Raw genomic sequence first — 24,010 nt, forward strand, 5'->3', positions numbered from 1 at the left:
CTCATATACAATGGTCATTTTTCTAAGAGGTGATCAGCATATTCATATTAGCTCATGGAATTCATTACATCTGTAAATCTTTTACACACATGCTCATTACTGGGGGGGGGGGGGGGGGGGGGGGGGGGAGTGTCCCTAGTAGTCATTTCGGGGGGCATCCTCTTCCTGTGGCCTTTAGCTGAGCTACTTTGCACATGCTCTCTAGGCTGTCTGATACGGTTGACAAGACAGAATGACCACAGAGTCAGACTAAACAGGTTTGCTCTTCTTAACCCAGTCTGTCTAAAGCCCATAGTTTCTTGTGTTTATACAGTTAATTCTATGAGGATTACATATTCCTAAATGTTTTTAAAGTAGTATATATATCATCTATGCGAACAAGCCAAGGATTTCTTTAAATATAGGGAGTGAAATTAGATGACCACAGTGGTTCAATTCCATGCTTTAGAAAAGTAATTCCAGATATTCTTGTTTACATGTAAATACGCAGAGCACTTAACAGATTCTTCAGACATATGCTGTTGTGTTAAAATGTTTTCTCTTGCTCTTCCCTCTGTGAGAACAGACGTTCTTTTCCCAACTAGCTCCAGTCTGAACAGTCCATTAAAGAATTTACTTGGTTCCCATGGAAACGGGGGTTTAAATATATACCTGTCTTAAAAGAAATGTACTTCATGGAGGTGAAAAAGTAGACACACAGTGGGACTGTCAGCTGAAGCATGCTGTGAGAACTAAAGTCTCAAAGCTCCTCATGATGTGTTCTGGGAAAACAAGGCAGAACGAGCCCAACTTTGCTGAAGATAGGTAATTTATTAGATTCTTTATGTGGCTTTAGGTGCTTTACATTTGAAGTGGGTGAGCATGGTAAATTATTACCCATCTGTTTTCTGCTGCCTGCACCTAAAGCTGTTTTATAGACAAAGAACAGTGGCTGTCATTTTATCTGAAACTCAAGTGCTGCATCAGGTTATAGGAAAAAATTGTTAATATTTTAGTGGTCTCTGAACTGCTAACATGTTTGTCATAAAAAAGTAGAAAGTTACTTTTTAATAATCTCAAGTAACTGGTGCATAATAACACAGGTGAATCCCTCATACATTTCATCTTGCTGGTCAGAATTTATTGAGAATTATTAACTATCAGACAAAGGAAGGACCATGTGTGGTAATGCCTAAGTATATGTTCTAAGTATAATAAGAATAAATACTACAATGGACAGAAAAACCACTAAGTGCACTTCCCACAATTGCATACAAATAATTATAATTAAGATTTCTTGCTAGAGAAAGGTATGTAGTAGTCAGGACAATCTTACCTTTATGCCCTCTTGGGACCTAGATCCTGATCTTGAGTAACTATATAAAAAGAAGCAACTCCTCCAGTTCCGCTTACGTCTTTTATATCCTTTGCCTGTTACATGCTGTTTTGGTGGCCTAGATGACTACGCTGACTACCTGCCAGCTGCTGAATAATGATCTTAATATAAAATCTTTTGTGTTACTGGATAACAGAATCGATTTAGAGCTCCATGCATTAGGGCTAACTCCATTGCAGTGTAGGGAAACTGCAGTGTGGACTTCTCTCTTCCCTTCCTAGGCGAGTGTCTAAGGACCTCCGTAGGATGGCATCGCCTGGAGCTTCCCTTGTTGAATGCTTCCCCTGACAACTCCATTGGCAAGTCACTCAGCGTTTCTGTGGCACTTGTGTCTTTGCACTTACCTCCCAGCCGTTTTGAAGGAGAACTGGGCTATATTGCAGCTTACCTTCAGCAAGATGGGGCAAGCCTCAACAGAGGTCCTGGTTTAGCAGGGCGATCGCCACCGGGAGCCGCTGCCGGCTCACCTCGTCTCTGCCGGGACTCGGGCACGGCGCCCCTGCCCACGGGGAACACGGCCCGTGGGCCGGGCCAGGGCGGGCTCGGTGCCGGGGGCGGGGCGGGTGTCGCTCGGCCGCATAGCCTCCATTTTGCGGTGTAGCTGCAGGAGAGAGCCTGGGGGCTGCGCAGGTTTCTTCTCAGGTGAGGCACCTGGAAGGGGTGGAGGGGAGCAGTTGGCAGCCGTGATCCTCGCGCCTCTTGCCCCGGCGTCGCCGGTTCTCCGTACACACCGCATCCGTGCGGGGGCTCAGGCTCAGCCCCGTTGCGCCCTGCGGCACGGGCGTGCGGGAGTTCGGGACGACTCGAGCAGCAGCCCGAGGCAGGACTCCTGGCGCCGCGGCCGGCCGCCAACTCGGGAACTTGGCAGGTGTCCGGGTGAGGCGCGCCCCAGAGTGCCGTATCCCCCTGGCCGAGGGCCTGCCCACTCGGTGCAGAGCGGGAATGAGGTCTCAGTCGCCTCAGGTAAAGTGAGTAGGATAATATTAGGCTCTGCTTGCAGCTGTGCGTCGCCGGAGGGCTTGCCACACCGGCCTAGGGCTGGTGGCTGAGGGAGCGGGGAGAGAGCAGGGCGATACGTGACCGCCATTCCAACCCCGAAACAGAGCGGGGCGGTGGCCCTCCCGGCGAGCAGGGCTGGCTCCGGGCGGTGCGAGGAACAAGGACAATAGCCCCACCGGGGTCGTTTAAAGGCTTCGGGGGCGGGTGTGGTGCTGGCGGGGGCGTCCTTGGCTGGGGGCGCAGGTGTGCGTGGGGTGGGGTTTTCTCCTGTGCGGGGCTGGGCGCTGTTCCGCAGGGGGCAGGCAGCAGCAGTAGAGGAGAAACTTCTCTGTTTTTAACTGCTGGACTGCTGCCCAGCACGCCGGGTTGAGTGCATCCCGTGACGTTAGACCGTCAGAGCTACATTTACCCCTAAAAACCAGGTCCGCCCTTCTTGGATGCTGGCGGGTGCTGGGGACGCCGCTGACTCATCCCCGGACGGGCTTTAAGAGCGCCCGGCCCGCGGCTTAACCCGCTGCCAGCCAGGCCTCGCCCTGTGCCCCGTTCCGGTAAAACGGGGTGGAGATCAAAATCTGATGGAAAATCTTCTATTTTGGTTTTAAAAGTAACAATATCAGAGCCTCTGTTCTGTTTGAGGATGCTTGTGCTTGAAATAAAGCAAGGCAGCAGCCATCCAGTTTACTTAGTATTGTGTGACTTAATTTGTCTTCTGGAAAACACCTATGTACGTAAGGGGGTTTCAGTAAATACTGCTGCCTGGGCATAGTAAGTTTTGAGAGACTCTTGTAACTGGTGTCAGAAACAAGTCTGAAATCCCAGTGGAGCAAACTGGTGAAACATGGGTTTGATGGCTGAACCACTAGCTGGATAAAGAACTGGCTTGATGGCTGCACCCAAAGAGTGGCTGTCAAGGGGTCCATGTCCCAGTGGAAGCCAGTGACAAGCTGAGTCCCTCAGGGATCAGTCCTGGGACCAGTCTTGTTCAGCGTCTTTGTCGGTGACATGGAGAGTGGCATTGAGTGCACCCTCAGCAAGTTTGCTGATGACACCAAGCTGTGTGGTGCAGCAGACATGCTGGAGGGAAGGGATGCCATTCAAAGGGGCCTTGACAGGCTGGAGAGGTGGGCACAAGCCAACCTCGTGAGGTTCAACAAGACCAAGTGCAGGGTCCCTCATCTGGGTCGAGGCAATCCCAGGCACAAATACAGGCTGGGCAGTGACTGGCTGGAAAGCAGCCCTGAGGATAGAGACTTGGGGGTGCCGGTGGACGAGAAGCTCAACATGAGCTCTCACTGTGCACTTGCAGCCCAGAAGGCCAATCAGATCCTGGGCTGCATCAAGAGAAGTGTGGCCAGCAGGTCAAGGGAGGCGATTCTCCCCCTCTACTCAGCTCTGGTGAGACCCCACCTGGAGTACTGCCTCCAGTTCTGGAGCCCCTATTACAAGAGGGATATGGACGTGTTGGAGCATGTCCAGAGAAGGGCCAGGAGGATGAGCAGAGGGCTGGAGCACCTCTCCTGTGAGGACAGACTGAAAGAGTTGGGGCTGTTCAGTCTGGAGAAAAGAAAGCTTTGAGGAGACCTTATTTGTGGCCTTCCAGTATCTGAAGGGGGCTACAAGAAGGCTGGGGAGGGACTTCTCAGGATATCAGGGAGTGATAGGCCTAGGGGGAATGGAATGAAGCTGGAGGTGGGGAGATTCAGGCTGGAGGTGAGGAGGAAGTTCTGCACCATGAGAGTGGTGAAGCTCTGGAATATGTTGTCCAGGGAGATGGTTGAGGCCCTGTCCCTGGAGGTGTTTAAGCCCAGGCTGGATGAGGCTCTGGCCAGCCTGATGTAGTGTGGGGTGTCCCTGCCCATGGCAGGGGGGTTGGAACTAGATGATCCTTGTGGTCCCTTCCAACCCTGACTGATTCTATGATTCTGTACCCATCTAGTTATAAAAGGCCCGCAGTAATTGAGGCAGCAGTCTTTACTTGACCTTTATATTAATCTGTCATTAGAGAATGAAAAATAAAAGAAAAAACCCAGATACATGGAGCAAATGCAAAGCAGACGTTTTTATTTTGCCTTTGTAATTCAGACGAACGACAAAAAGAAATCAAAGCCTTGTTAAGAGTGCGATGATTCACTGAAATACCACAATTCCCACTACCTGGCCCCCCCAAAACACCCTTGCATCACAAATTGAATGCTGGAAAAGGAACCAATACAACAAAAGTAAGAAAAGCATTAAACCATTTACTGGTGCACTTTAACTCACAGGTTTACGTGGGCGGTTAATTTGCTCATCAAAAATACAGCATAGCCTTGTTAAAACAAGGCTATAAACAGGACTGTTTGCTTGAAAGCGAGATGTTGGAAATTCATGCCTTTTATGTTTGCTAGTAAATCAGAGACATAGCTGAAAAATTAATTCTGAATGCATTATCTTAACCAATAAGTCTAAAATGTGGTGTATTTTAATGCGATTAAAAGATTGCTGGAGCATAATGGTTGTATCACAGTATTACAATACATTAGAGGTGGGAAGGGACCTCCAGAGATCATCAGGTCCAATGCCCCTGCCAAAGCAGGATCACCTAGGGTAGTCCACACAGGAATGCATCCAGGTGGGTTTTGAAAGTCTTCAGAGGAGACTCCACAACCTCTCTGGGCAGCCTGTTCCAGTGCTCCATCACCCTCACTGTAAAGAAGTTTCTCCTCATGTTGAGGTGAAATCTCTGTTCAAGCTTGTACCCATTGCTCCTTGTCTTATTATTGCACAAAAGAGATCGCCCTCCACCACTTGACACCACCCCTCAGATATCTATACACATTGTACAAAACCCACTTTTTACAGCTGTTGAAACAGCTGAGTTGCCAGCACTAGCCACTGATTTTGCATCATGATAAACAGTGGTACAGTGGAAATGATACAGTGCCCCTCAGTAAGTTTTACAGACATCATAATCCTGCATTTCAAATGGTGGAACTTGAGCGGAATTACAGGAAGCTGAAAAGCTGAAGGGTTGGGGGTTTTGTTGTTGTTGTTGATTGATTTTTAATATTGTTTTGCTAACATAGTATTTTCCTGTAAGCAGGAGTGAAACTAAAATCAGAAGGAAGTGTTGCTGGTCATCTTGTTCCTGAAAGGAGTTACAATTAGCATTAGGAGTCAGAAATACCAATAGAAATGTCCTGTTGAAAGCCATGTTTAGTCCATTCAAGCAGCTGTCAGTAGTAACTATTGTACAGGTACTGGTTCAAGGTGTTTCTTAGGGAAATAAATAGCCATTAACAGTGTTTATTATGATTAAAGCATAGATTTATTTGGAAGTGATGATCCAAGTTTTGTCAGCGTGAGACTTCATAGCTGTGTTTTTCTGCGAGTTGTTTTTGGCTATTATTTGAACTGACCCAGGCAAAGTTTTAATGTTTTCCACATTGTGTCAGGTGTTTCATTCTATGACCACCTATTGCCTTAATGCAGTAAGAACTCTGCTTACAAATCAGTGAATACCTAGAAATGTGAATAATCATTCTCTGTGTCACATTCCTTTTTATATTTTCCATGTCCTTCCTTTTGTGCAGCTAAGGTGCATACTGACAAACATGTCATGAGTAACTCCAGCATCCTGATCAGGGAATCTAGCTGGCTGGCATTCTTTTCCCCTGCCATTAAATGTTTTGTAACCTGGCTAATGGCCTCAAAATTCCCTGTTCCACTGGTTGTCCATGTGGGGGATGATTTGTCCCATTCTGTTCCTACTCCCCAGGCTCCTCTGTTAAAAATGACACTAAAATAAACAGTTACTTGCAGAGAACAGAAATGAAATTAATTGAATTAATGCAGCAGGAGTACGTGTTTCTATTCTCATTTTACACAGGATGCACTGGGTGCTCCTCTTTAAAGAGAAACCACCCCCATGAAGGCTGCTTGGTGCATTGTGGGGCTGGGTCCCTTCCTTAGCCTGACCCTTCTGTTTCTGTTCTGGCAAAGGGCTCAGCCTCCTCCAGCTGGCACTTCAAAGTGCATTTCAGAATTTGTTTGGGAGACTGAAGCCTCTTACAATGCTTCAATGTCCATCTGACCCTAAGTAAGAGTGGTAGATAATTACAAAGTTTAAGATCCTTGCCTTCTGAATCCTGCTTGGTTTAACAGTTGACAGGTACCTACCCTGAGCAATTCTAAACCTCTTGACATACTGTTCAAGCAAGTAACTACTACAAACTTGGATACAGTGCCTTGACATTGAAAATACCTTTTTTTTTCCTTTCCCAGAATGGCATACCCAGGTTATCCCCCTTCTGATGGCTACCCTGCTTTCCCTGGTTATCCTGTAAGTATGGCTCTTAAATATGTGTAATGTATTTATATTCTGTCAATAGCCCTTCTTCCTATATTGACTAAATAGTAGCTGTCAGTTCATATACAGTGTTCTCTAGAGATCATGGTCTTTGTTCTTGTCTGTCTATCCCTGAGGATGTCTTTAGAGTTGTCTGACAAGAATTCCAAGAAGGAAGTTTTAAGATTTATTGGGGTTGGTTTGTTTGTTTTCAATGTTACCTATTGTTCAAGAAAAAATTTTGATGGTTTGGTCTTGTTTCAGTTTATCTTGGTCTTGCAAGTTTGTTTGGGTTTTATATAACTCACTCAGCACATCTTTTAAAGTATCAGTAGCTCTTAGACAAGTATGAGGGTCTGTATGTACAGGATATAGGATCAGAGCTAATCTCTGATTCCGTTTCTGCCACAGTCTCTACCACATATTCCATGTAGCTGTATCCCAGGATTTACAGAGATGCTGAACAAACTTCAGTGGACATTACCCTCACAAAGAACTTAGAATGCTTTATTTATGTAGTCCAGCTTTCATACAACACCAAATAAATATTTTTCTGGGGATAAATGACACTGCATCTTGACTTTGACCCCCTATTCTTTAGCCACGGAACTTTGTTCCACTCTCAGCTCATGACTGGACTAAAAATTCCAATGAATCTTAATGGGGGCAAATAGATGTTTGACTTCATTTAAAATCTGTAACAGGTGTTCAGACTCAGTTGTCCAGATTTAGTCACTGAATATCCACACTTTACAACCTAGATTCCAAAAGAAATGCTAAAAACCCCTCACCTCTAAGTTCTTACCATACAACTTTTGAAAGTACTTGTCCTGTAGTTGACAATTGTGGCTCAGCAGTGCATGTCCCTGGGTAGGAAGGCTAATGACATACAAGCCTTCAGTAAGAGCAAAGCCAGGAGGTCAGAGGGAATTACTACTCCTCTCTGCTCAATGCTCGTGGCCACATCTGGAATACCATGTCTAGTGGCCTCCTAGTACAACACAGATATGGACAAACAAGAGTGTCCCAGGAGGGCTGCTCACCTAGAGAAGGCTAAGCAGAGATCTGTTCAGTCTTCTGCTAGGTAGGAAGAAATGTAGACATTGGAGCCAGAATCCTGTCAGAGGTACACAGTGATAGGGCAGCTGTGGTATTTGTAATTTGAGGAAGACCTTTTTCACTATGAGAGCAGTCAGTCAGAGAGGCTGCAGGTTCACTGTTCCTTTGAGATACTGAAAACTTGACAAGGCCTTGCATGACTTACATCTAATACTGAGGCTGGCCCTGCTTTGAAGGTGGATGGGATCAGAGCCCATCCAGGTGCCTTACACCCTGCAACACTCTTGATTCTGTATCGACATGGGAAATACATCAGAAAACCCAACCATCAGGTCCCCATTCAGGCATCAGGAATTCTGCTGATGCTGCTTCATGTGCTGAATCGAATTGTGTAATTCATGTATTATACACATTACATTATGGTAATTTGAGAAAACATTTTTACTCTAGTGTCCCATCAGCAGGTGTACAGACAGCCTATTTCTGTGTTTCAGCCAACAGGACAGGAGTCTGTCTATCCACCAGCGGGTCAGTACACCTATCCTTCTGTTCCTGGAGGATACCCTCCAGCAGGAGGAGGGACCTATCCTGCAGCTCCACCAAATGCGGGGTATCCAGGAGCAGCAGCATATCCTGCTCCAGGGGGCTACCCTGCCCCAGGGGGCTACTCTGGAATTCCCCAGGCTGGAGGAATGCCACCTTATCCTGGAGGTAATTTTGATCTTTTGTTGGAGCACCTCTCGGGAGTGGTTTCTGGTGTAAGCGTTCCCTGTACTGGGTAGAAGTAGTAAAGAAAAGCAGCTTTGTTCAGCAATCAATTTAGGCAGCAGCATGCAGCTAGCCAGACAGTAAATACCTGCATGTTGATGGTAACTCTTGATGGGTTTGGGCCACTGCACAGTGACAGAGAAGTTAAGTCTCTTGCATAGCTCTGCTCAATAACCTGGCTCATGTTGTTTCAGAAATCAAGTACAAAACATTGTGTGCTGATTTTTTTCCTCTCCTAGCTCCTACAGGCCCTGGGTTTGGTGTGCCTCCTGCTGGCCCTGGCTTTGGTGGCTACCCACAGCCTCCTGCACAAAGCTATGCTGGAGGTGGACCAGCACAAATTCCAGGTATGTCTTATATAAGAAATATTAAGCATTGTCATGGAGTCAGTTGAAGCTGTTGCTGTTACTCCACAGTTAAACCAAGAGATCTTAGTACACAGGCCCTTAGGCCCTTAGCTTTGTTACCTTTAGCTGTTGAGGCTTGTATGCTGTACACCTCCTACTACCTTTCTGAACAGTCCTTTCTGAAGGACTGAATCAAGTTCACAGATGCTGCATCCAAGGGATGGCTGTCACTAATTAATGGTCATGATGTAGGGGTTTAAGTGCTTATCCATCTTCAAACTGATGAGAACTGTGAAATTTAGTCTGCACATTCAATATCTGGCTGTTCTGTTCACCTCAAAGAATGGGAGACATTTTTCACACCTGTGTCCTCCCTGGCATAGTGGGGGAAGTGGGAAGGAAAATGACCATAATTGCTTAAGAACAGTGCAATGGTTCTAATGCTTTGAGTGGTCAGTTATCAACAAGACAATTTATGTCCAAGAATATATCAGTTTTGTTTGCAAGAAATTCAGAGCACCAAACTAGTTTTGGTGGTTTTTTGTTTTACAATTGCCTTCTTAACTCTACTAATAACTACACTGCTCTTAAAATGATAACAATTGTACCTGTGTATTATGGAATGAAAGTAAGATTCTAGTACCAAAACCATGCAGTTGTAGCTTTTGTATCCCTAGTGCTTTTGATCACAAAATGAGACTCCTTCAGTACTTTTTGCACCAGTGAACACTTGATGTTTATAATTCATACGCTCAACAATTTAAAGTGTTTGACTTTTAAAGAGAACATAGGACATGTACTCTTCATTCGTGTGGCCTATCCTGGCTTTCATGAAAGACAGCAATATTTAGTAAGGAAAGATTCTTCCTCTTCCCACAGCACTGTTAAGTTTCATATTTTTACAATTGCCTTGTTTGTGGGCGTACCACAATGTGTCTGTCATTGCTTCTTCCCCTCCTGCCCTCAGGCAAGAAGTTCAGTTACCGATCATGACAGGTATCATTACTTAGGAAACAGGTTATTTGTAGTGGTATGTCTGTAAATGGCTCCATTTTCAGATTAGATAGCATTTACATAATAAGAAGAGACCTAATTTAATTCCTTTTATCACATTTTCTGCTTTATTTTCATTAGGATATCCTGGTGGACAAGCACCATCACCAATGCCCAGTCTGGTACGTGCTGTATCCTCTTCTATAATCAATCTTCTGTGGTTTTAATGTTTTTACAGCAGGTTTCCAACAGTTAACAGTGTATTCTACATCAAGAATTCCCGGTTACATTCAGGGTATAACCTTCACAAAAATCGTAATTCAGTATCTGTGTATATTTGCTAATAAAAACCTTCATCCACACAACTAGGTAAGAGCAAAGCTTTGGCATTGGTGGCTCAAAGCTCTTTAACACAACTATGTCGCTCTGATTCTATGCTAGAGAAAAGATAGGAAGCCAACAGACAATTCCTTCTGAAGCACTGATTCCTAAGTTGTGGTTTCAATTTGAATTTATGTTGTGCAGGATAGCTAGTTACACCTGACTCTCGTTTTCAGCCTGCAGCAGTGGTTCAGGGTACCCAGGGCACAATTCAAGCTGCTTCAAACTTTGACGCTGGAAGGGATGCAGAAATCCTACGCAAAGCTATGAAAGGGTTTGGTAAGTAAGCAATAGAAGCCTAAATTTCTACTGAGCTAACTTCATGCCATTTTGTCCTTTTCCTCAGTTTCTATATAACTATGTGTTTTTTTCCACCAAGCTTTTCAAAAGTCAACTTTCAAAATGATTTGGGCAATTCAGTAGACTGAAGTTACATAGAAAATGTGACATAGACTTAGGTGGCAGTCATTTATTTTGTAGCTGTGACCAAATGCAAGATTGTAAAATGCAGATTCAGAGGGATTATTAAGACTTCTTACATGAAACTGCCCTTCTGTTTCCAAGGAACTGATGAGCAGGCTATCATAAATGTTGTTGCTAACCGCTCCAATGATCAAAGGCAAAAAATCAAGGCAGCTTTCAAGACTATGTATGGCAAGGTATGTTCATTAGTTCTTTGCATCAGTAAACCTTCAGCTGCTGCTTTAACTGCTGTACTGCATTTTAGTCCTGAGGAGTAGTTCGGGCACTTTTAAAATGAGCTTCTTTTGGTTCTGTTTCTCATGTGCTGGGACACATCTGGTATTTAACAGGATGTCGTGACACAGTGTTGTTCTGATAGCTGGCAGGACGCAGGGGTGGGAAAGGCTGGGGGATGGCTCTGTCCCTGACTAAACAAGGAGCTTCTGTGCTTTTGTAGTGCTTGATAGAAAATAATCAAGCTTAAACTGTCCTGGTATTAGTGTCTGAAGCTACTGTTGTATGCACACAAAGCAGCACTGAAATACGGTTTGTTTTTTTCATCAGAAATAAACTGAGAAACTGGCTGAGGATTAGTTCATCAGGAGAAGGCTGAGATTATTTAATTTCTTCCCTCTGTCATTTTTGCAACTCGAAGTGAAATTTTATAGTTGTGATATTTTTCAGGACCTGACTAGGTCCTAATTAGTGGGGAGACAGTGGAGAAGAGCTGAGCTGTCAAAGTTTTGGACAGAGGAAAGTTCTTTATAAAAACACCACAAAGGTAGAAATCAGTCACACAAATTCTATTTGATGATTTTTTTTCCCCACTATATAATCTACCTTGCTAACACTCTCAAGTCTTATTTGTGTTTATAATTCAACAGGATTTAATTAAAGACCTGAAGTCTGAGTTAAGTGGGAATGTGGAAGAACTGATTCTAGCACTCTTCATGCCCAGTACCTACTATGATGCCTGGAGCTTACGTCATGCAATGAAGGTGCGCTTTTTCTGTGAACTAAGTAGTTGAATAGAGTCTTTAAATGCTCGTCTAAGAAGAGAGAAATCCTGTACTGGCAAACAAATTTTGGGACTGTGTGGTTTAAAACTCCGTCCTGCTGTGTCCTCACTTACAGCCAGTTTCTGCAGGCTTAGCCAGCTGTCCACTCGTGTCCACTCTGCAGAGCATAAACTCCTGTGAGATACAACTTTGTTCTCTCTTGCTTGTTCATAACTTTTGCTAAAACCTTGAGAGGGCCAGGGTGCTGTTAAAACCATAACCACTGTTTAAAATACAAGTACAGGTATGTACCTCTCCTTACTAGGAACAAACCATTGTTGCTGAAAGGTATTTTTGGATTATTGCAGCTTTTTTCCAAAAGCATCTATTTATCTATTCAGTTATTAAGACTGCACCATAGATTAAACCAACTAGCTCACCTGAACTTTTAGCACAGGTAAACTGGTGCATCCAGTTTACCAGCATTTCTTGCTTGTTTTGAGCTGCAGCAGCCAGCAGGTGGCTAACACTAGAAATGAGTTACTTAATCCATGTATGAACGCAGACCTTCTATAGTTTTGGGGTACTTTCTTGAACTGGTGCAGAATCAGATGTTTGAGGAATCTTCATTCCTTTTTAAGTATGCAGACTTGGTGCTTTCACAGTGTGAGGATACAGTTCTTACAGTAGAGACTATATTAAGCTTTGAAAGAACAGATGATGGCTTAATTTCACAGTTGAAGAAAACTGAGTAGGTAGTGCTTTGTAGTTATGCCCACTTTTCCTCTGCCTACAGGGAGTAGGCACTCAGGAGAGAGTGCTGACTGAGATCCTCTGTACAAGGACAAACCAGGAAATACGAGAAATAGTGAACTGCTATAAATCAGAATTTGGACGGGACATCGAACATGACATCAGAGCAGACACTTCCGGACACTACGAACGATTACTTATATCTATGTGCCAAGTGAGCTTGCTTTGCTTTGCTTTGCTTTGCTTTGCTGCTGCTGTTTTCTCTTTTAATAAGGTAACGGCGTACAGTATGACTTCAATGCACATAGTCACAATGGCTCCACAAAGAGCCTGTGTATGTTTAGCAAGAGCAAGGGTTTGAAAAAACGTGCTCTGGGCCATCAGTTTATTCCCTAATGACAAGATGGGACACTTCAGTCCCTCCTCAAGGAAGGGATACTTGATATCTACAAATCTATCATGAATTTTGTGAACTCATTTAGCACCCTATGTTCATCTCAAGGAACTTAAGTGTAAATACATTATTGTGCAGATCCAATCAAGTGGTACTGTAAAGCAGTGCTCCAGGCTGCTGTTAAAAGTAAAATGCTTCTGTATTTTTTCCATACATTAACTAAATAGTTGTGTGACTCTGACACAATAAACATGCAGAACACCTGTGAGAATCCCTGTGAACAAGTTAAGAGATACCATGGGGCAAAATGTACCTCCCAAGTTACACCACTGCCTCCCTTCCCTTCCCTTCCCTTCCCTTCCCTTCCCTTCCCTTCCCTTCCCTTCCCTTCCCTTCCCTTCCCTTCCCTTCCCTTCCCTTCCCTTCCCTTCCCTTCCCTTCCCTTCCCTTCCCTTCCCTTCCCTTCCCTTCCCTTCCCTTCCCTTCCCTTCCCTTCCCTTCCCTTCCCTTCCCTTTCCCTTCCCTTTCCCTTTCCCTTTCCCTTTCCCTTTCCCTTCCCTTCCCTCCCCTAGGTGCTAGTTACTGAACTCAGGTAAACATTGGAGCCTGCTTATTGCATATAATTTACTAGAGCCCTTTCTGTGTTGAAGGCCAGTAACTTGCACTTACCTGTCTTTGGAAAGAAATAGGTACTAATGAAACGTCCTCCATTTCTGTGATCAATCTGTCTATTTACTGTTAGAACTTCTATGATGCTTCTTTATCTCATTTTCCTCTGCCTCTGTGAGAGCTCTGCTATGCAATTAGGTATTTGGATTAGAAAGTCAAAAGCCACAAGAAAGCAAACCTTGAGAAGCTCATGCTGCTAATTTTTATTTTGATAAATCCAGTAGTTTACAGTAACTGACAATCACATAATTTAAATACTAGATTAACCACTATAGATACAACAGTATTTGAGAGAATGTATTCAGCCTACTCAGACAGTGTATTTAGCAATATTCATCCATGCACTGGGCAACAAGGGAAAAAAAAGGGGGGAAAATCAAAGCACACAAACTTTCATATAAGCCCTAATGACATATTACAGCTATAGTAGATGTTTTCTGGAGACATTCTTACTTAAAATTGGCAAATCCTAAATAAAATAGAAGACCTGAGATATTTCAGGTGTGCATATTCAGTAAAATAATTCATTAGTTTGTTTGGGAAGATTCTTTGCAACTTGAAGCCTAGAAACAAACAAACCAAGAGAAAGCTTACATTAAGTAAACCAGAGAATTAAGTACAGTACTTAATTAGAACTATGAGATGGTATGTAGATGTGAAGTTGGCTGAATCTGCATCTACAGGTTAAAGCATACCCTACAGATAGGGTTCTGGGCCACTTTTGTATTTATTGCCTATAAGAAATATTAAACTAAGGAGTAGTTTTAAAGGTACATAGTGTATTGCAAACTGGTATTGCTCTATCTGCTTAAAGCTTTGAAGATATATCCTTGGGGTCTACACTGCAAGCAGCTAAAGCATAGCCTTCTCTATGCAATTTCATTTGACATCTGTTGTCTTTGCTTTTAGGGTAATCGGGATGAGAATCAAACTGTGGATTACCAAAAGGCTCAAGAAGATGCTCAGCGTCTGTACCAAGCAGGTGAAGGAAAACTTGGAACTGATGAGTCTTGCTTCAACATGGTTCTGGCAAGCAGAAGTTTTCCCCAACTGAAAGCAACAGTTGAAGCATACTCCAGGGTAGGAGTTCTTCTCTTACTTCAAATGAGCTGGATCAGTGTATTTTAAAATGAAAGGTGCAGTTGTTACGGGATCTCATGGTCCGCACGTTCATCTCATTTGTTTGCAGATTGCTAATCGTGATTTGTTAAGCAGCATTGACCGAGAATTTTCTGGAAACGTGGAACGTGGTTTGAAGACTATTGGTAAGTGCTATGTTCTTCCCTGCCCTATAGGGTCCCTTAGGAATCAAGCCTTCTAAACTCAATTGAAGAAGAATCTAATTCAGCATTGGCCATATGGCAAATAAACTCACAACCTGAGGCTGCTGGCACAAAAGTAACTTCAGTTATTCAAATTATTCACTTTACACTTAACTGGAGAAAATAAGCATCCACCATGAAGAAGTCAATTAAAAAGAAGAAAAGGCCATAGAGAGCTACTTGTCACTCCTCTGGGAAAGCAGGCAACTGTACAGAAAATGGGGCACTGGTTAGTGCTTGTAGTTCTATTTTTCAGAGCTCTGCAAAACAGTGTGAGTACCAGGGTAACAGAGCCATGGCTGTGGCACAGCAGAGACACCTGAGCCATCCACACATGATCTTGGAATCAACATGAACCTACTGTCAGCACAGTTCCCTTTCCACTCCTCTTTCTCCCACCCTACCTCCCCCCCCCCCCCCCCCCCAAATCATCATGTGTTAAAAACTTCAGCAAAATAGAAGCCTGTTCTTCCTGCTGGCTTATTATAGTAAAGCAGTTCTAATTCAGCAGAATTTGCTCATGTAGTAAGTATCAATTACTAGTAAATCTGCAGACACCAGCCCTACCAGTTCTTTCTTAAATGACAGCACTTCTGTAGCCATAATGGGTAAAAAGGTCACAGATTGTATTTTGCTAGAGTTGTATGGGAAAAGTTCACCTCCGAGAATCATGTAACAGAATAAAGGCTCGTTCATCTCTGAGTGTGAACAATCTAACTGAAACCAGATCCATTCTGTAACTGCCAGAGTGAGAACTTTTTACAGCTGTACTTTTCCTAGTGAGATTCTAGCAATGGAACATGAATAAAGTGCCTTATATCCTAGTACCAGCTATGGAAGGAGAATAACTGTTTTTAAATTACCGATTTGAGAAGTAAGGTCTCAACCAGCTTTGAAAGCAATTCCAGAGAAGTTAACTGTTAATAACCATAGCTCCTCTTGTGAAGAAATGCTTCATTTGGTCATCGTGAAACTCAACTCCTCTATAAACCAGATCCTTTAATCCACAGTAACCAGATCTTCACCAATACCTGTCGCTAGCTGCCTACAGCAAAAGTCCTGAATTGATCCTGCCCTCACAGCATTGCTACACAGTGCACAGTGCTAGAAGTAATCTTACAACTGTCCTTTATTGCAGTGCAATGCGCTTTAAATCGCCCAGCCTTTTTTGCAGAGAGACTGTATTACGCTATGAAAGGAGCTGGCACAGACGATTCTACTCTCATCAGAATTATAGTTACTCGCAGCGAGGTAAGAAACCTTCTCCTCTGTAAATGCTGCATGTAGTGGAAAGCTACCTACATAACCAGCTTTTTGTCACAGAATGATTGGGGTTGGAAGGGACCCCCATGCCATTGGCAGGGACACCTTCCACTGGAAGGTGGAAGACTTCTTTTTCCCCTTAGTCCTTCTTGCATAGCTGTCAAAATCATGTATTGAAAGGAAGCTTTTATGGGGATTAAGATTTACATGATCCTGCTTGTTTCAAAGCCACATTTAATCTAGTAACTTAACTGCTTTTGGCTACGAAGCAGTACTGCTTGTCTTCCTTCTTAACTGGGGTGCAGATAACACCTCCAGTTCAAAGGCTCAGCTATGAAAGAGTTGGGATAGCACAGTCCTAACAAAAGAACAACTGCTAGACTCTCTGCTTTGGGAGCTGCCCCTGTCCTTAGAGGAACCAGCTGGCTTCTAAGATGTGCAGTTTATTAACTGCACATTTAACCCTTGACAAGTGTTCTGTAGTCCCTGAGGGGGGAGGTGCAGGGTGGCTGTCAAGGAGATAAAATCATGCACTGTGTTTGAGATTTGTGATTTCTTCTTTTCCCCCCTTTGCACAGATTGACCTTGTGCAAATTAAACAGATGTTCACACAAATGTTTCAGAAGACTTTGGCTACAATGATAGCAAGCGATACAAGCGGCGATTACCGGCGCTTGCTGCTGGCAATTGTTGGGCAGTAGAAGATTATTTGGGTTTTTTCTTTTTTTAAAACAAACTGGAGGATGTGGAATATGCTTTATGCAGACATGACTATCCTTGTGTGTAGGAGAATAACTTTAAACTTTGTATAATCAAATATACCTTCTAGATGATTCAATAAGCTTGTTGCACTTATAATTGCCTTAATTTACAGCACATAATATTCTTTATTGTATAATAAAAGATATATCTTGTCTATTAGTCTAAGCCTTAGTCCTTTTGACCCTCTGCCAGACTTCTGGATGAATAAACTGTTTGTCTTGGACAAAATTCCAGCATCAGCAACTTGCTTGAAATACCTGAGTTAACTGTGGATGACAAACCCCACCCTGAGGATATGATAGAAAGGATTTTAGCATCCCCTCCCTCCATTTAGTGTCTTTCCATCATAATGTGCCTTCACTCCCCTTTTTAGTTTCTTTAATTAATTACCATTAGTGATGATCTACCATTATGCTTAAGGCAGCAAAGGAAATGACAAATCATTTTTTGATCTAATTCTGAAGTATCTCCCTGTAAAGGAAGGGGTTATACAGCAACTGACTGACTAAAGCTAGTATCGAAATGCTAATGCTACACAGCGTGTAAATCCCAACTGAAAGGGACTACGACCTAAACAATATAAATGGCCACCTGGATGTTTTCAAAAGGCTGAAAGAGAACAGCACGGAATGGCACATTTGGTTTTTCAGAAAGCCACAGTAATTCTGTCCCCAGTCATAAACATAACAGAAGCTTCAAGAGTCCAGCAGCTGGCAATGTGTTTCTAACATTTCTAAGCAACTCTTTATCAAGTAACAGTTGTATTATAGGGACACCCTCAAACAACAACCCACCCCCTATTTGTAATGCTTCTCAAACAAAAGTATCTGAGGCTGGTAGAATTGATTCTAATATGGCAAACCTTTCACTCTTACAGAGCATCTATGTGAAGGTTTTTGCAAAACAATAATCATAGAATCATAGACTCAATAAGGTTGGAAGAGACCTCAAAAGATCATCAAGTCCAACCTGTCACCCAAGACCGCATGACTACTAAACCATAGCACCAAGTGCCACGTCCAGTCCCCTCTTGAACACCTCCAGGGATGGTGACTCCACCACCTCCCTGGGCAGCCCATTCCAACAGATAACAACTCTTTCTGTGAAGAACTTTCTCCTCACCTCAAGCCTAAACTTCCCCTGGCACAGCTTGAGACTGTGTCCTCTTCTTGTGGTGCTGGTTGCCTGGAAGAAGAGACCAACCCCCTCCTGGCTACAGCCACCCTTCAGGTAGTTGTAGACAGCAATAAGGTCTCCCCTGAGCCTCCTCTTCTCCAGGCTAAACAACCCTAGTTCCCTCAGCCTCTCCTCGTAGATCTTGTGCTCAAGGCCTCTCTCCAGCCTCGCTGCCCTTCCATGGACATGTTCAAGAGTCTCAATGTCCATCTTAAATTGAGGGGCCCAGAACTGGGCACAGTACTCAAGGTGTGGTCTAACCAGTGCTGAGTACAGGGGCAGAATGACTTCCCTGCTCCTGCTGGCCACACCATTCTTCATGCAGGCCAGGATGCCATTGGCCTTCTTGGCATAATAGATACCAAGTTTACCAAAAAAGGTTAAGTATTTCACTTACATTAATATTTTGCAACCTAAATCTGACTGTGGACTACAAACATTTTCTGACATTAAACTCAGCAATACAGATCATCTTAAAGTTCTTGGGTCCACATGCAAACAGTAGACACAAGAAGCTTAGAGGAGACTTTTAAAGACATTCCACTCTGCAATACTTTGGTCACCCTTGGTGCAAGTACCCACTGCGATGCACCTGTCAACAGCTTTACAAGCTTGACCAAGGTATGTCTTAAGCTTTGGGTTTTGTTTCTTCGCTCTTGAGCAAACTTCCTTACAATTGAAGAAGCTTAGCATTTAATAAGTAAGGCATACTACTGCGTCTGCATCTTTTCACATGACTGAAAAATCCCCACCACTTGTCATTCAAAGCAGATTAAGTCTGGTTTGTACACCCCACTACTATGGGAAAATGACCAGGTGAAGAGTTTTGTGTCCTAATGATATTTACCTGGTTTATGGCAAAAAGTTCCTTTCATTGCATGCTGGTAACAAAGAATTGTTAAATGGGTAACAGGACCTGAATGACCCATAATAAAATTGTAGCAAAAGGTAGGCAAGAAAGAACAGATGCTGTCTGTCCTGCCTCAAGAGGCCTAATTTGTACATGTAACTAACATAATGACTTCTCAAGATTAAATATTGAAAAAGAGAAAGGCATTTATGAGACTATTTCTCTCAGAAAGTGTTCAGACTAAAACCACAAGATGCCTACTTTTTTCTAAGGAGATGAGTAGCCCTAATCCCAACCATTTGTCTTTTTGCTAAAGACATCTTCACAATTCAATACATAAAACTACAGCAATTTTTTCTTTTCTCATCTAGAACTTAATAGCCTATTTATAGTTTATAAATAATCTTGGGTGGTGAAACTGTTGTGTTTGCCATTACACTAAATGTAGGTAGGCACTGTGAACTACACTGGTCTTCCCTGGTGGCAGGTGGCAGCAATTTTCCCTGCTTCAAAATAAGCTCCCCCAAACCTTCCTCAAGCACATTTTGTACTTTTGCTTCTCAGTTTCACTAAAATACATTTACACTTCTCCTAACAGTCAGACCCACATTTGAGCCCACCTCCTCCCTGCTGGTGCCCTACAGATAACAGCACCACAGCTGATGGTTTAGTACAGCAGTTGAAGGTAGAAGTGGCCCATTTCTCAGGACACATATGACATCCACTGAGCTCACTGCAGGGTATGGGCAGTGTCTGCCTCAACTCAAACCAGGAACCAGCCATGCCTCCCACAGTTTTTGCTAGTTGTGTCCTCTGGCTTACAGCTGTTTCCAAGCCCTCTCCCTTCCCTGCCCATGAACAGACAGAGGACACACTATTTCCCCCTCCCTTCTTTAACATGTCGAAAGCATAAAATGAGCAACGGAAACTACTTACGGTTTTCTAGGAGGGAGGATGTAATTTCTTCTCCCCAACAATACAAGAATTAGAGACAGCTCCAGACTCCACCTTTCAGAAGCAGATAGCAAAAAATTAGTACCTACTTTCCAAACAAACATACAAACATAATCCTGTTAGCTGACTGCTTGCCTAAGGGGTGACAGGAGACCCACAGCATGAGAATCAGGTCAATTGCCCAAGTTTTACATTACTGCACATCTGCCTCTGTATCTAGCAAAACCCACTACAGACAAGGGATGCTGCAGGGCAATCCTCAAGGAAGCTAAACAGAGACCACAGCGGAATCCTCAAGGACGTAAGCATTGCAGCTGGGCACTTACTGCTACACAAGTATCACCACCAGTTCTTGCCAATTACAGTGAAGTCTTTCCAGACAAGGACTCAATCTCTATTTTCTCCACATACACAACTTCAGCTAGTCAGAATACTAATCACAACTAAGATCTGCATACCAAATCATGAAAAATACAATCTTCTGAGCTGATAATGCTCATCACACAAAATTTCAGTTATACTTCCTAACAGAAGTTCTGTTCTGATAAGACATCGTATACACACCACACAGCTTGCAAGTATAAGGGTGCGTCAAACCTACCATTTTTTAACTGGATCTTCTGCACTCAAACTTTGAGAAGAGTTTCCAATTAGAATGCATCTGCAAAAAGTAAAACCAAACATTAGAACTCCATTAGCAACAGCATGTCACTATTTTTATCTTTTAGCTTGTCATCCTGTTCAGCAGCTTGTCCTTACTTTAAAAAGACGAGACTGAATCATCTCGCTGTACTGACTGCCAAACAGTCCTCCTCTCTGCCCAGAAAGCAGCCCTGACACACTTCACTAATCTTGAATGTTTAATTTAATGCATAAAATGTTACTAACAGCCTTTCTAGAATCAACTAACCCTGCTTATACAAGCTCATATAAACCAACAGTGGATGTCCAGTTTAGCAGACTGAAAATATTTAAGTGTTGTATTTATGAGAGAGAACTCAAGGGAAAAACAAAAGCAGGAATAATATATAAGTTAAATAGCATTTAAATTCAATTAGCTTTCTGCAAAATAAATCTGACCTTTTAGGCTATTTTTGCAGTACCTCAAATTTTTAAGACTCTTTCTAAACAATTTTTAAGGTCAGATTAGATCCAGGTATGCCAAATAAAACCAATACACAATCATAGGAGCCTCAGCCCATGCACAAAATTTATTGTGTGCTACTGTTTATAAAATACTTGAATAGTTCATAACATGCATAAAATTTCCAACTCAGGGGTATGTACAGATTGTATTTTATGGGAGGGGGGGAAACCAAACCAAAAAACCAAAAGCAAACAAAAAACAACAAACCAAACCAAAACAAAACCAACGCACCAAAAATAAAAGGGGGGGGGGGGGAGGGGGGAGATGAACTTTAGTGACATAAGTTTCAAGTTGTGTTCCAGGGGATGAGAAGGACATGTAGCAAATGTCAAAAATATATAACAAAGTACAGTGGCAATCAGTACAGTCCATTATTTGTGAACAAATTAGCATAGGGCTTCAATTTTTATTTTAACCAAGCAGTCCTGTAGATACCAAAGTACATGCAGTCTCGAGTTTACACTTTCACTAATGCCTTAGCAGTCGAACAGAGCTCACGCGCCGCTTTGCCTAAACAAAAAGTATGCCCAATACAGTTTTCAGTTTCCTTTACAGATTTAAAAATAATAAAAAGCTTGCAGCTATGCAGCCCAGTGATTATTAACTAGTTATGCAACCGTAATACTCACAATAAACTGAAAGTACCCATAACATCTAGGTAACCTATAGATGTATAGCATAGGTCTATATATTAAATATTTGCAAAATGAAAACATGCATACACAAAATACAATGCCAAGCTTTACAGACTTGATATGATCAAAATTTACTTAAACAATGTACAAACTTCAATTAAAAGTACCTTAAAATTAACATTTTCATATTTTTCTTACTTTTAAAATTAGTATATATAATTATTATTTTTTTTTTTTTTAAATTCAAGGTGAGGAAGAGTCTTGAAAAAGCTGGGCAAAAAAGTTTCTAAATTAAATATTTTTTTTTTCCTTTTTTAAATCTGTGTTCAAGTAATAAACATTCCTACATAGAAATATTCTGATAAGCTGTAACTAAAAAATACAGTGAATACAATATAGAATTAGCAACATCTAAGGAGTAAACCTGAGGTCAGCATTTTATAGAATGAGCAACTGAGATTGGTTTTTGGGGCATTTTTTTTCTGCCTATTTAAAATACAGTTTTTGCAGCCTCAGATATTTAAGACCATTCTAATCTATCATTTTAAAGACATTTCATGAGACCAATGTCCATTAATAAATAGCTCTTAGGGTTGTATTCGAAAATCTGATTTAAAAAAAACAAACAAACTACCTCTACTGAAAGAAAAATCCCATTTGTAAACTTAAAAAGTGTTGACAACGATAAGCGTTAAGATGCTAGTCTAGATGTGCTTTAGTGATAACAGCCCAATTCTTTCCCCAGATCTCTTCTGAATCTTCAGCAGCCAAGTGATGGAATTCACGTGAATAGGTGAGGCAGGGTCCCAGGAGGTTGGGTCATCATGTAAAGAGAGGGGCTGTTGTCTCAAAAGCATGACGGTCTTTCTTCAGCGGGATCAAGTCAGATGGTTTTCCACCCCATATTAAGTAGTCACTTCAAGCGATCCCCCTGGCTATTTCATCTGTTGTCACATCAAAAAGCAGTAATCTAGGAATTCTCAGGCAAGACATGAGTGAGTAAACTGGAAGCTGACGTGGTCACTGTGCATTGTTGTTGCCAGTTCCGTTGTTTCCATTGGCATTTGTTGTGTTTATAGTATTAATACCATCTTGCTGAAGAGCATCTTTTCTTGGTGGCATTCTCTCATTGATCCTATCCAAACCTTTTGCTTCTTCAAAACTGCAGATTTTATGTTGCGGAGAGAATCCTCGTATTGCTTAACAAAATGCAAATTTGATATGTCAGTAACGGAAAAATAAGGTGAAAGCATTAACTTTTTTCTAACAAATGATGTTTAAAAACAGGTAAGAAATCAGCCAATGAGACATGGCTCTGCATCTGCATTAGTAAAAGCTTCTCTAACCTGCTTTCCTGAAATATTCAACAGCAATTATGATTTCAGTTTCTAACAAAAAAACAAACTATGGCAAATATTCTGCAAGTAGAAATCAAGGGGTTTAAGCCCGCTTGATTGCTTCTGTGTGTCCCTGGTGTGGCCAGCTATCAACACCAACTGCTTTCGCTGCCCAGTGCATCAGGCTTATCTTAACATCCCCCTTCTCTTCAGTGGAATGTCAGTAAGATCGAAACAGCACAGCAAGTGCAGTGCAGGCAAAGCAGCAAAGGGCTACAGAAGTAATCACAGATTTACATCCTGCGTAAGCATCAATGGCCTGATCCTGCAGTTTTCATGCAGGCAAAACTGCAGGATGTGGTTCACGTTCTGTGCTAATAACGTGGATGATGGAAATGAACACAACCACAATCACCAAGTTAGCACTGTGGTTAAACAATGGTGTCATTTAAATACAGATGTATTTAAAGTAAGTATAGAAAAAAGGTATAATTTTTGCTACGGATTATTTTAATGAATGAGGTCTGTAGGTGAATTTACACCTGAAAATGGTTGACCACATAAGACTGAAGTCTTTGGGATGAAAATAATTATTTGGAGATTTAAGTACAGCTTTCCACTCACAACGGGACCTCTTCCACGTGTGTGTGAGAACAGAATATGGCACTTGTTTATATTTTTGGAGATCTGACTTCCTTAATTAAAAAACAAAGAATACAGTCATTAAATGGTGCTTTGCAACCAAAACTGAAAACACCCCAAAAGTAGCTCTCTCAACTGCTATGCTGTTTGTCATTCACTTCATTGAATACTGAACAAGAGGAAATTAAAGTTTCTTTGAAAAGGCTACAATCTAAAGTTGAATACTCTGAACACCCAGTAATTTGATGGTATTTTGCCCAATACCACTAAGAATGGACATATATACAACTTATTTCAACAGAAACACTGATAATCCAGGGAATTTAATATGCCTCATACTGTCAGGCTGGTCTATATACTGGAAATAAATTTGGTCAACATATTATAGTCAAAATCT

General features: G+C 42.3%; 2 protein-coding genes and 1 long non-coding RNA gene across 8 annotated transcripts in view; 1 reads left to right on the plus strand and 2 right to left on the minus strand.

Annotated features, from left to right (window-relative positions):
* The first annotated feature begins 1,830 nt into the window (after positions 1–1,830).
* ANXA7 (annexin A7) lies at positions 1,831–17,119 on the plus strand. Its single transcript, XM_054163246.1, has 13 exons — positions 1,831–2,017; positions 6,638–6,695; positions 8,255–8,471; positions 8,768–8,875; positions 10,010–10,050; positions 10,426–10,528; positions 10,814–10,908; positions 11,596–11,709; positions 12,506–12,676; positions 14,435–14,605; positions 14,715–14,790; positions 15,986–16,098; positions 16,689–17,119. The coding sequence occupies exons 2-13, from the start codon at positions 6,639–6,641 to the stop codon at positions 16,809–16,811; spliced, it is 1,389 nt and encodes a 462-aa protein (XP_054019221.1). The 5' UTR covers positions 1,831–2,017; position 6,638; the 3' UTR covers positions 16,812–17,119.
* On the minus strand, positions 13,459–21,210 carry LOC128897368 (uncharacterized). The gene is made up of 3 exons (XR_008462357.1): positions 20,454–21,210; positions 19,835–19,906; positions 13,459–14,088 (listed from the first exon to the last, which is right to left on the minus strand). It is a non-coding gene; the product is annotated as an uncharacterized LOC128897368 (long non-coding RNA).
* Positions 21,211–21,247: 37 nt separating this feature from the next.
* PPP3CB (protein phosphatase 3 catalytic subunit beta) overlaps positions 21,248–24,010 on the minus strand; it is a 46,112-nt gene continuing 43,349 nt past the window's right edge. For all 6 annotated transcript variants that reach the window (XM_054163980.1, XM_054163977.1, XM_054163982.1 and 3 more), the window contains one exon: positions 21,248–22,833. In XM_054163980.1, the coding sequence (XP_054019955.1) occupies positions 22,655–22,833 (179 nt within the window). In that variant the 3' untranslated portion in view covers positions 21,248–22,654. The remainder of the gene's footprint in view (positions 22,834–24,010) is intronic.

Source organism: Dryobates pubescens, chromosome 8 (assembly GCF_014839835.1).
Source record: "Dryobates pubescens isolate bDryPub1 chromosome 8, bDryPub1.pri, whole genome shotgun sequence".
Classification (NCBI taxonomy): domain Eukaryota; kingdom Metazoa; phylum Chordata; class Aves; order Piciformes; family Picidae; genus Dryobates; species Dryobates pubescens.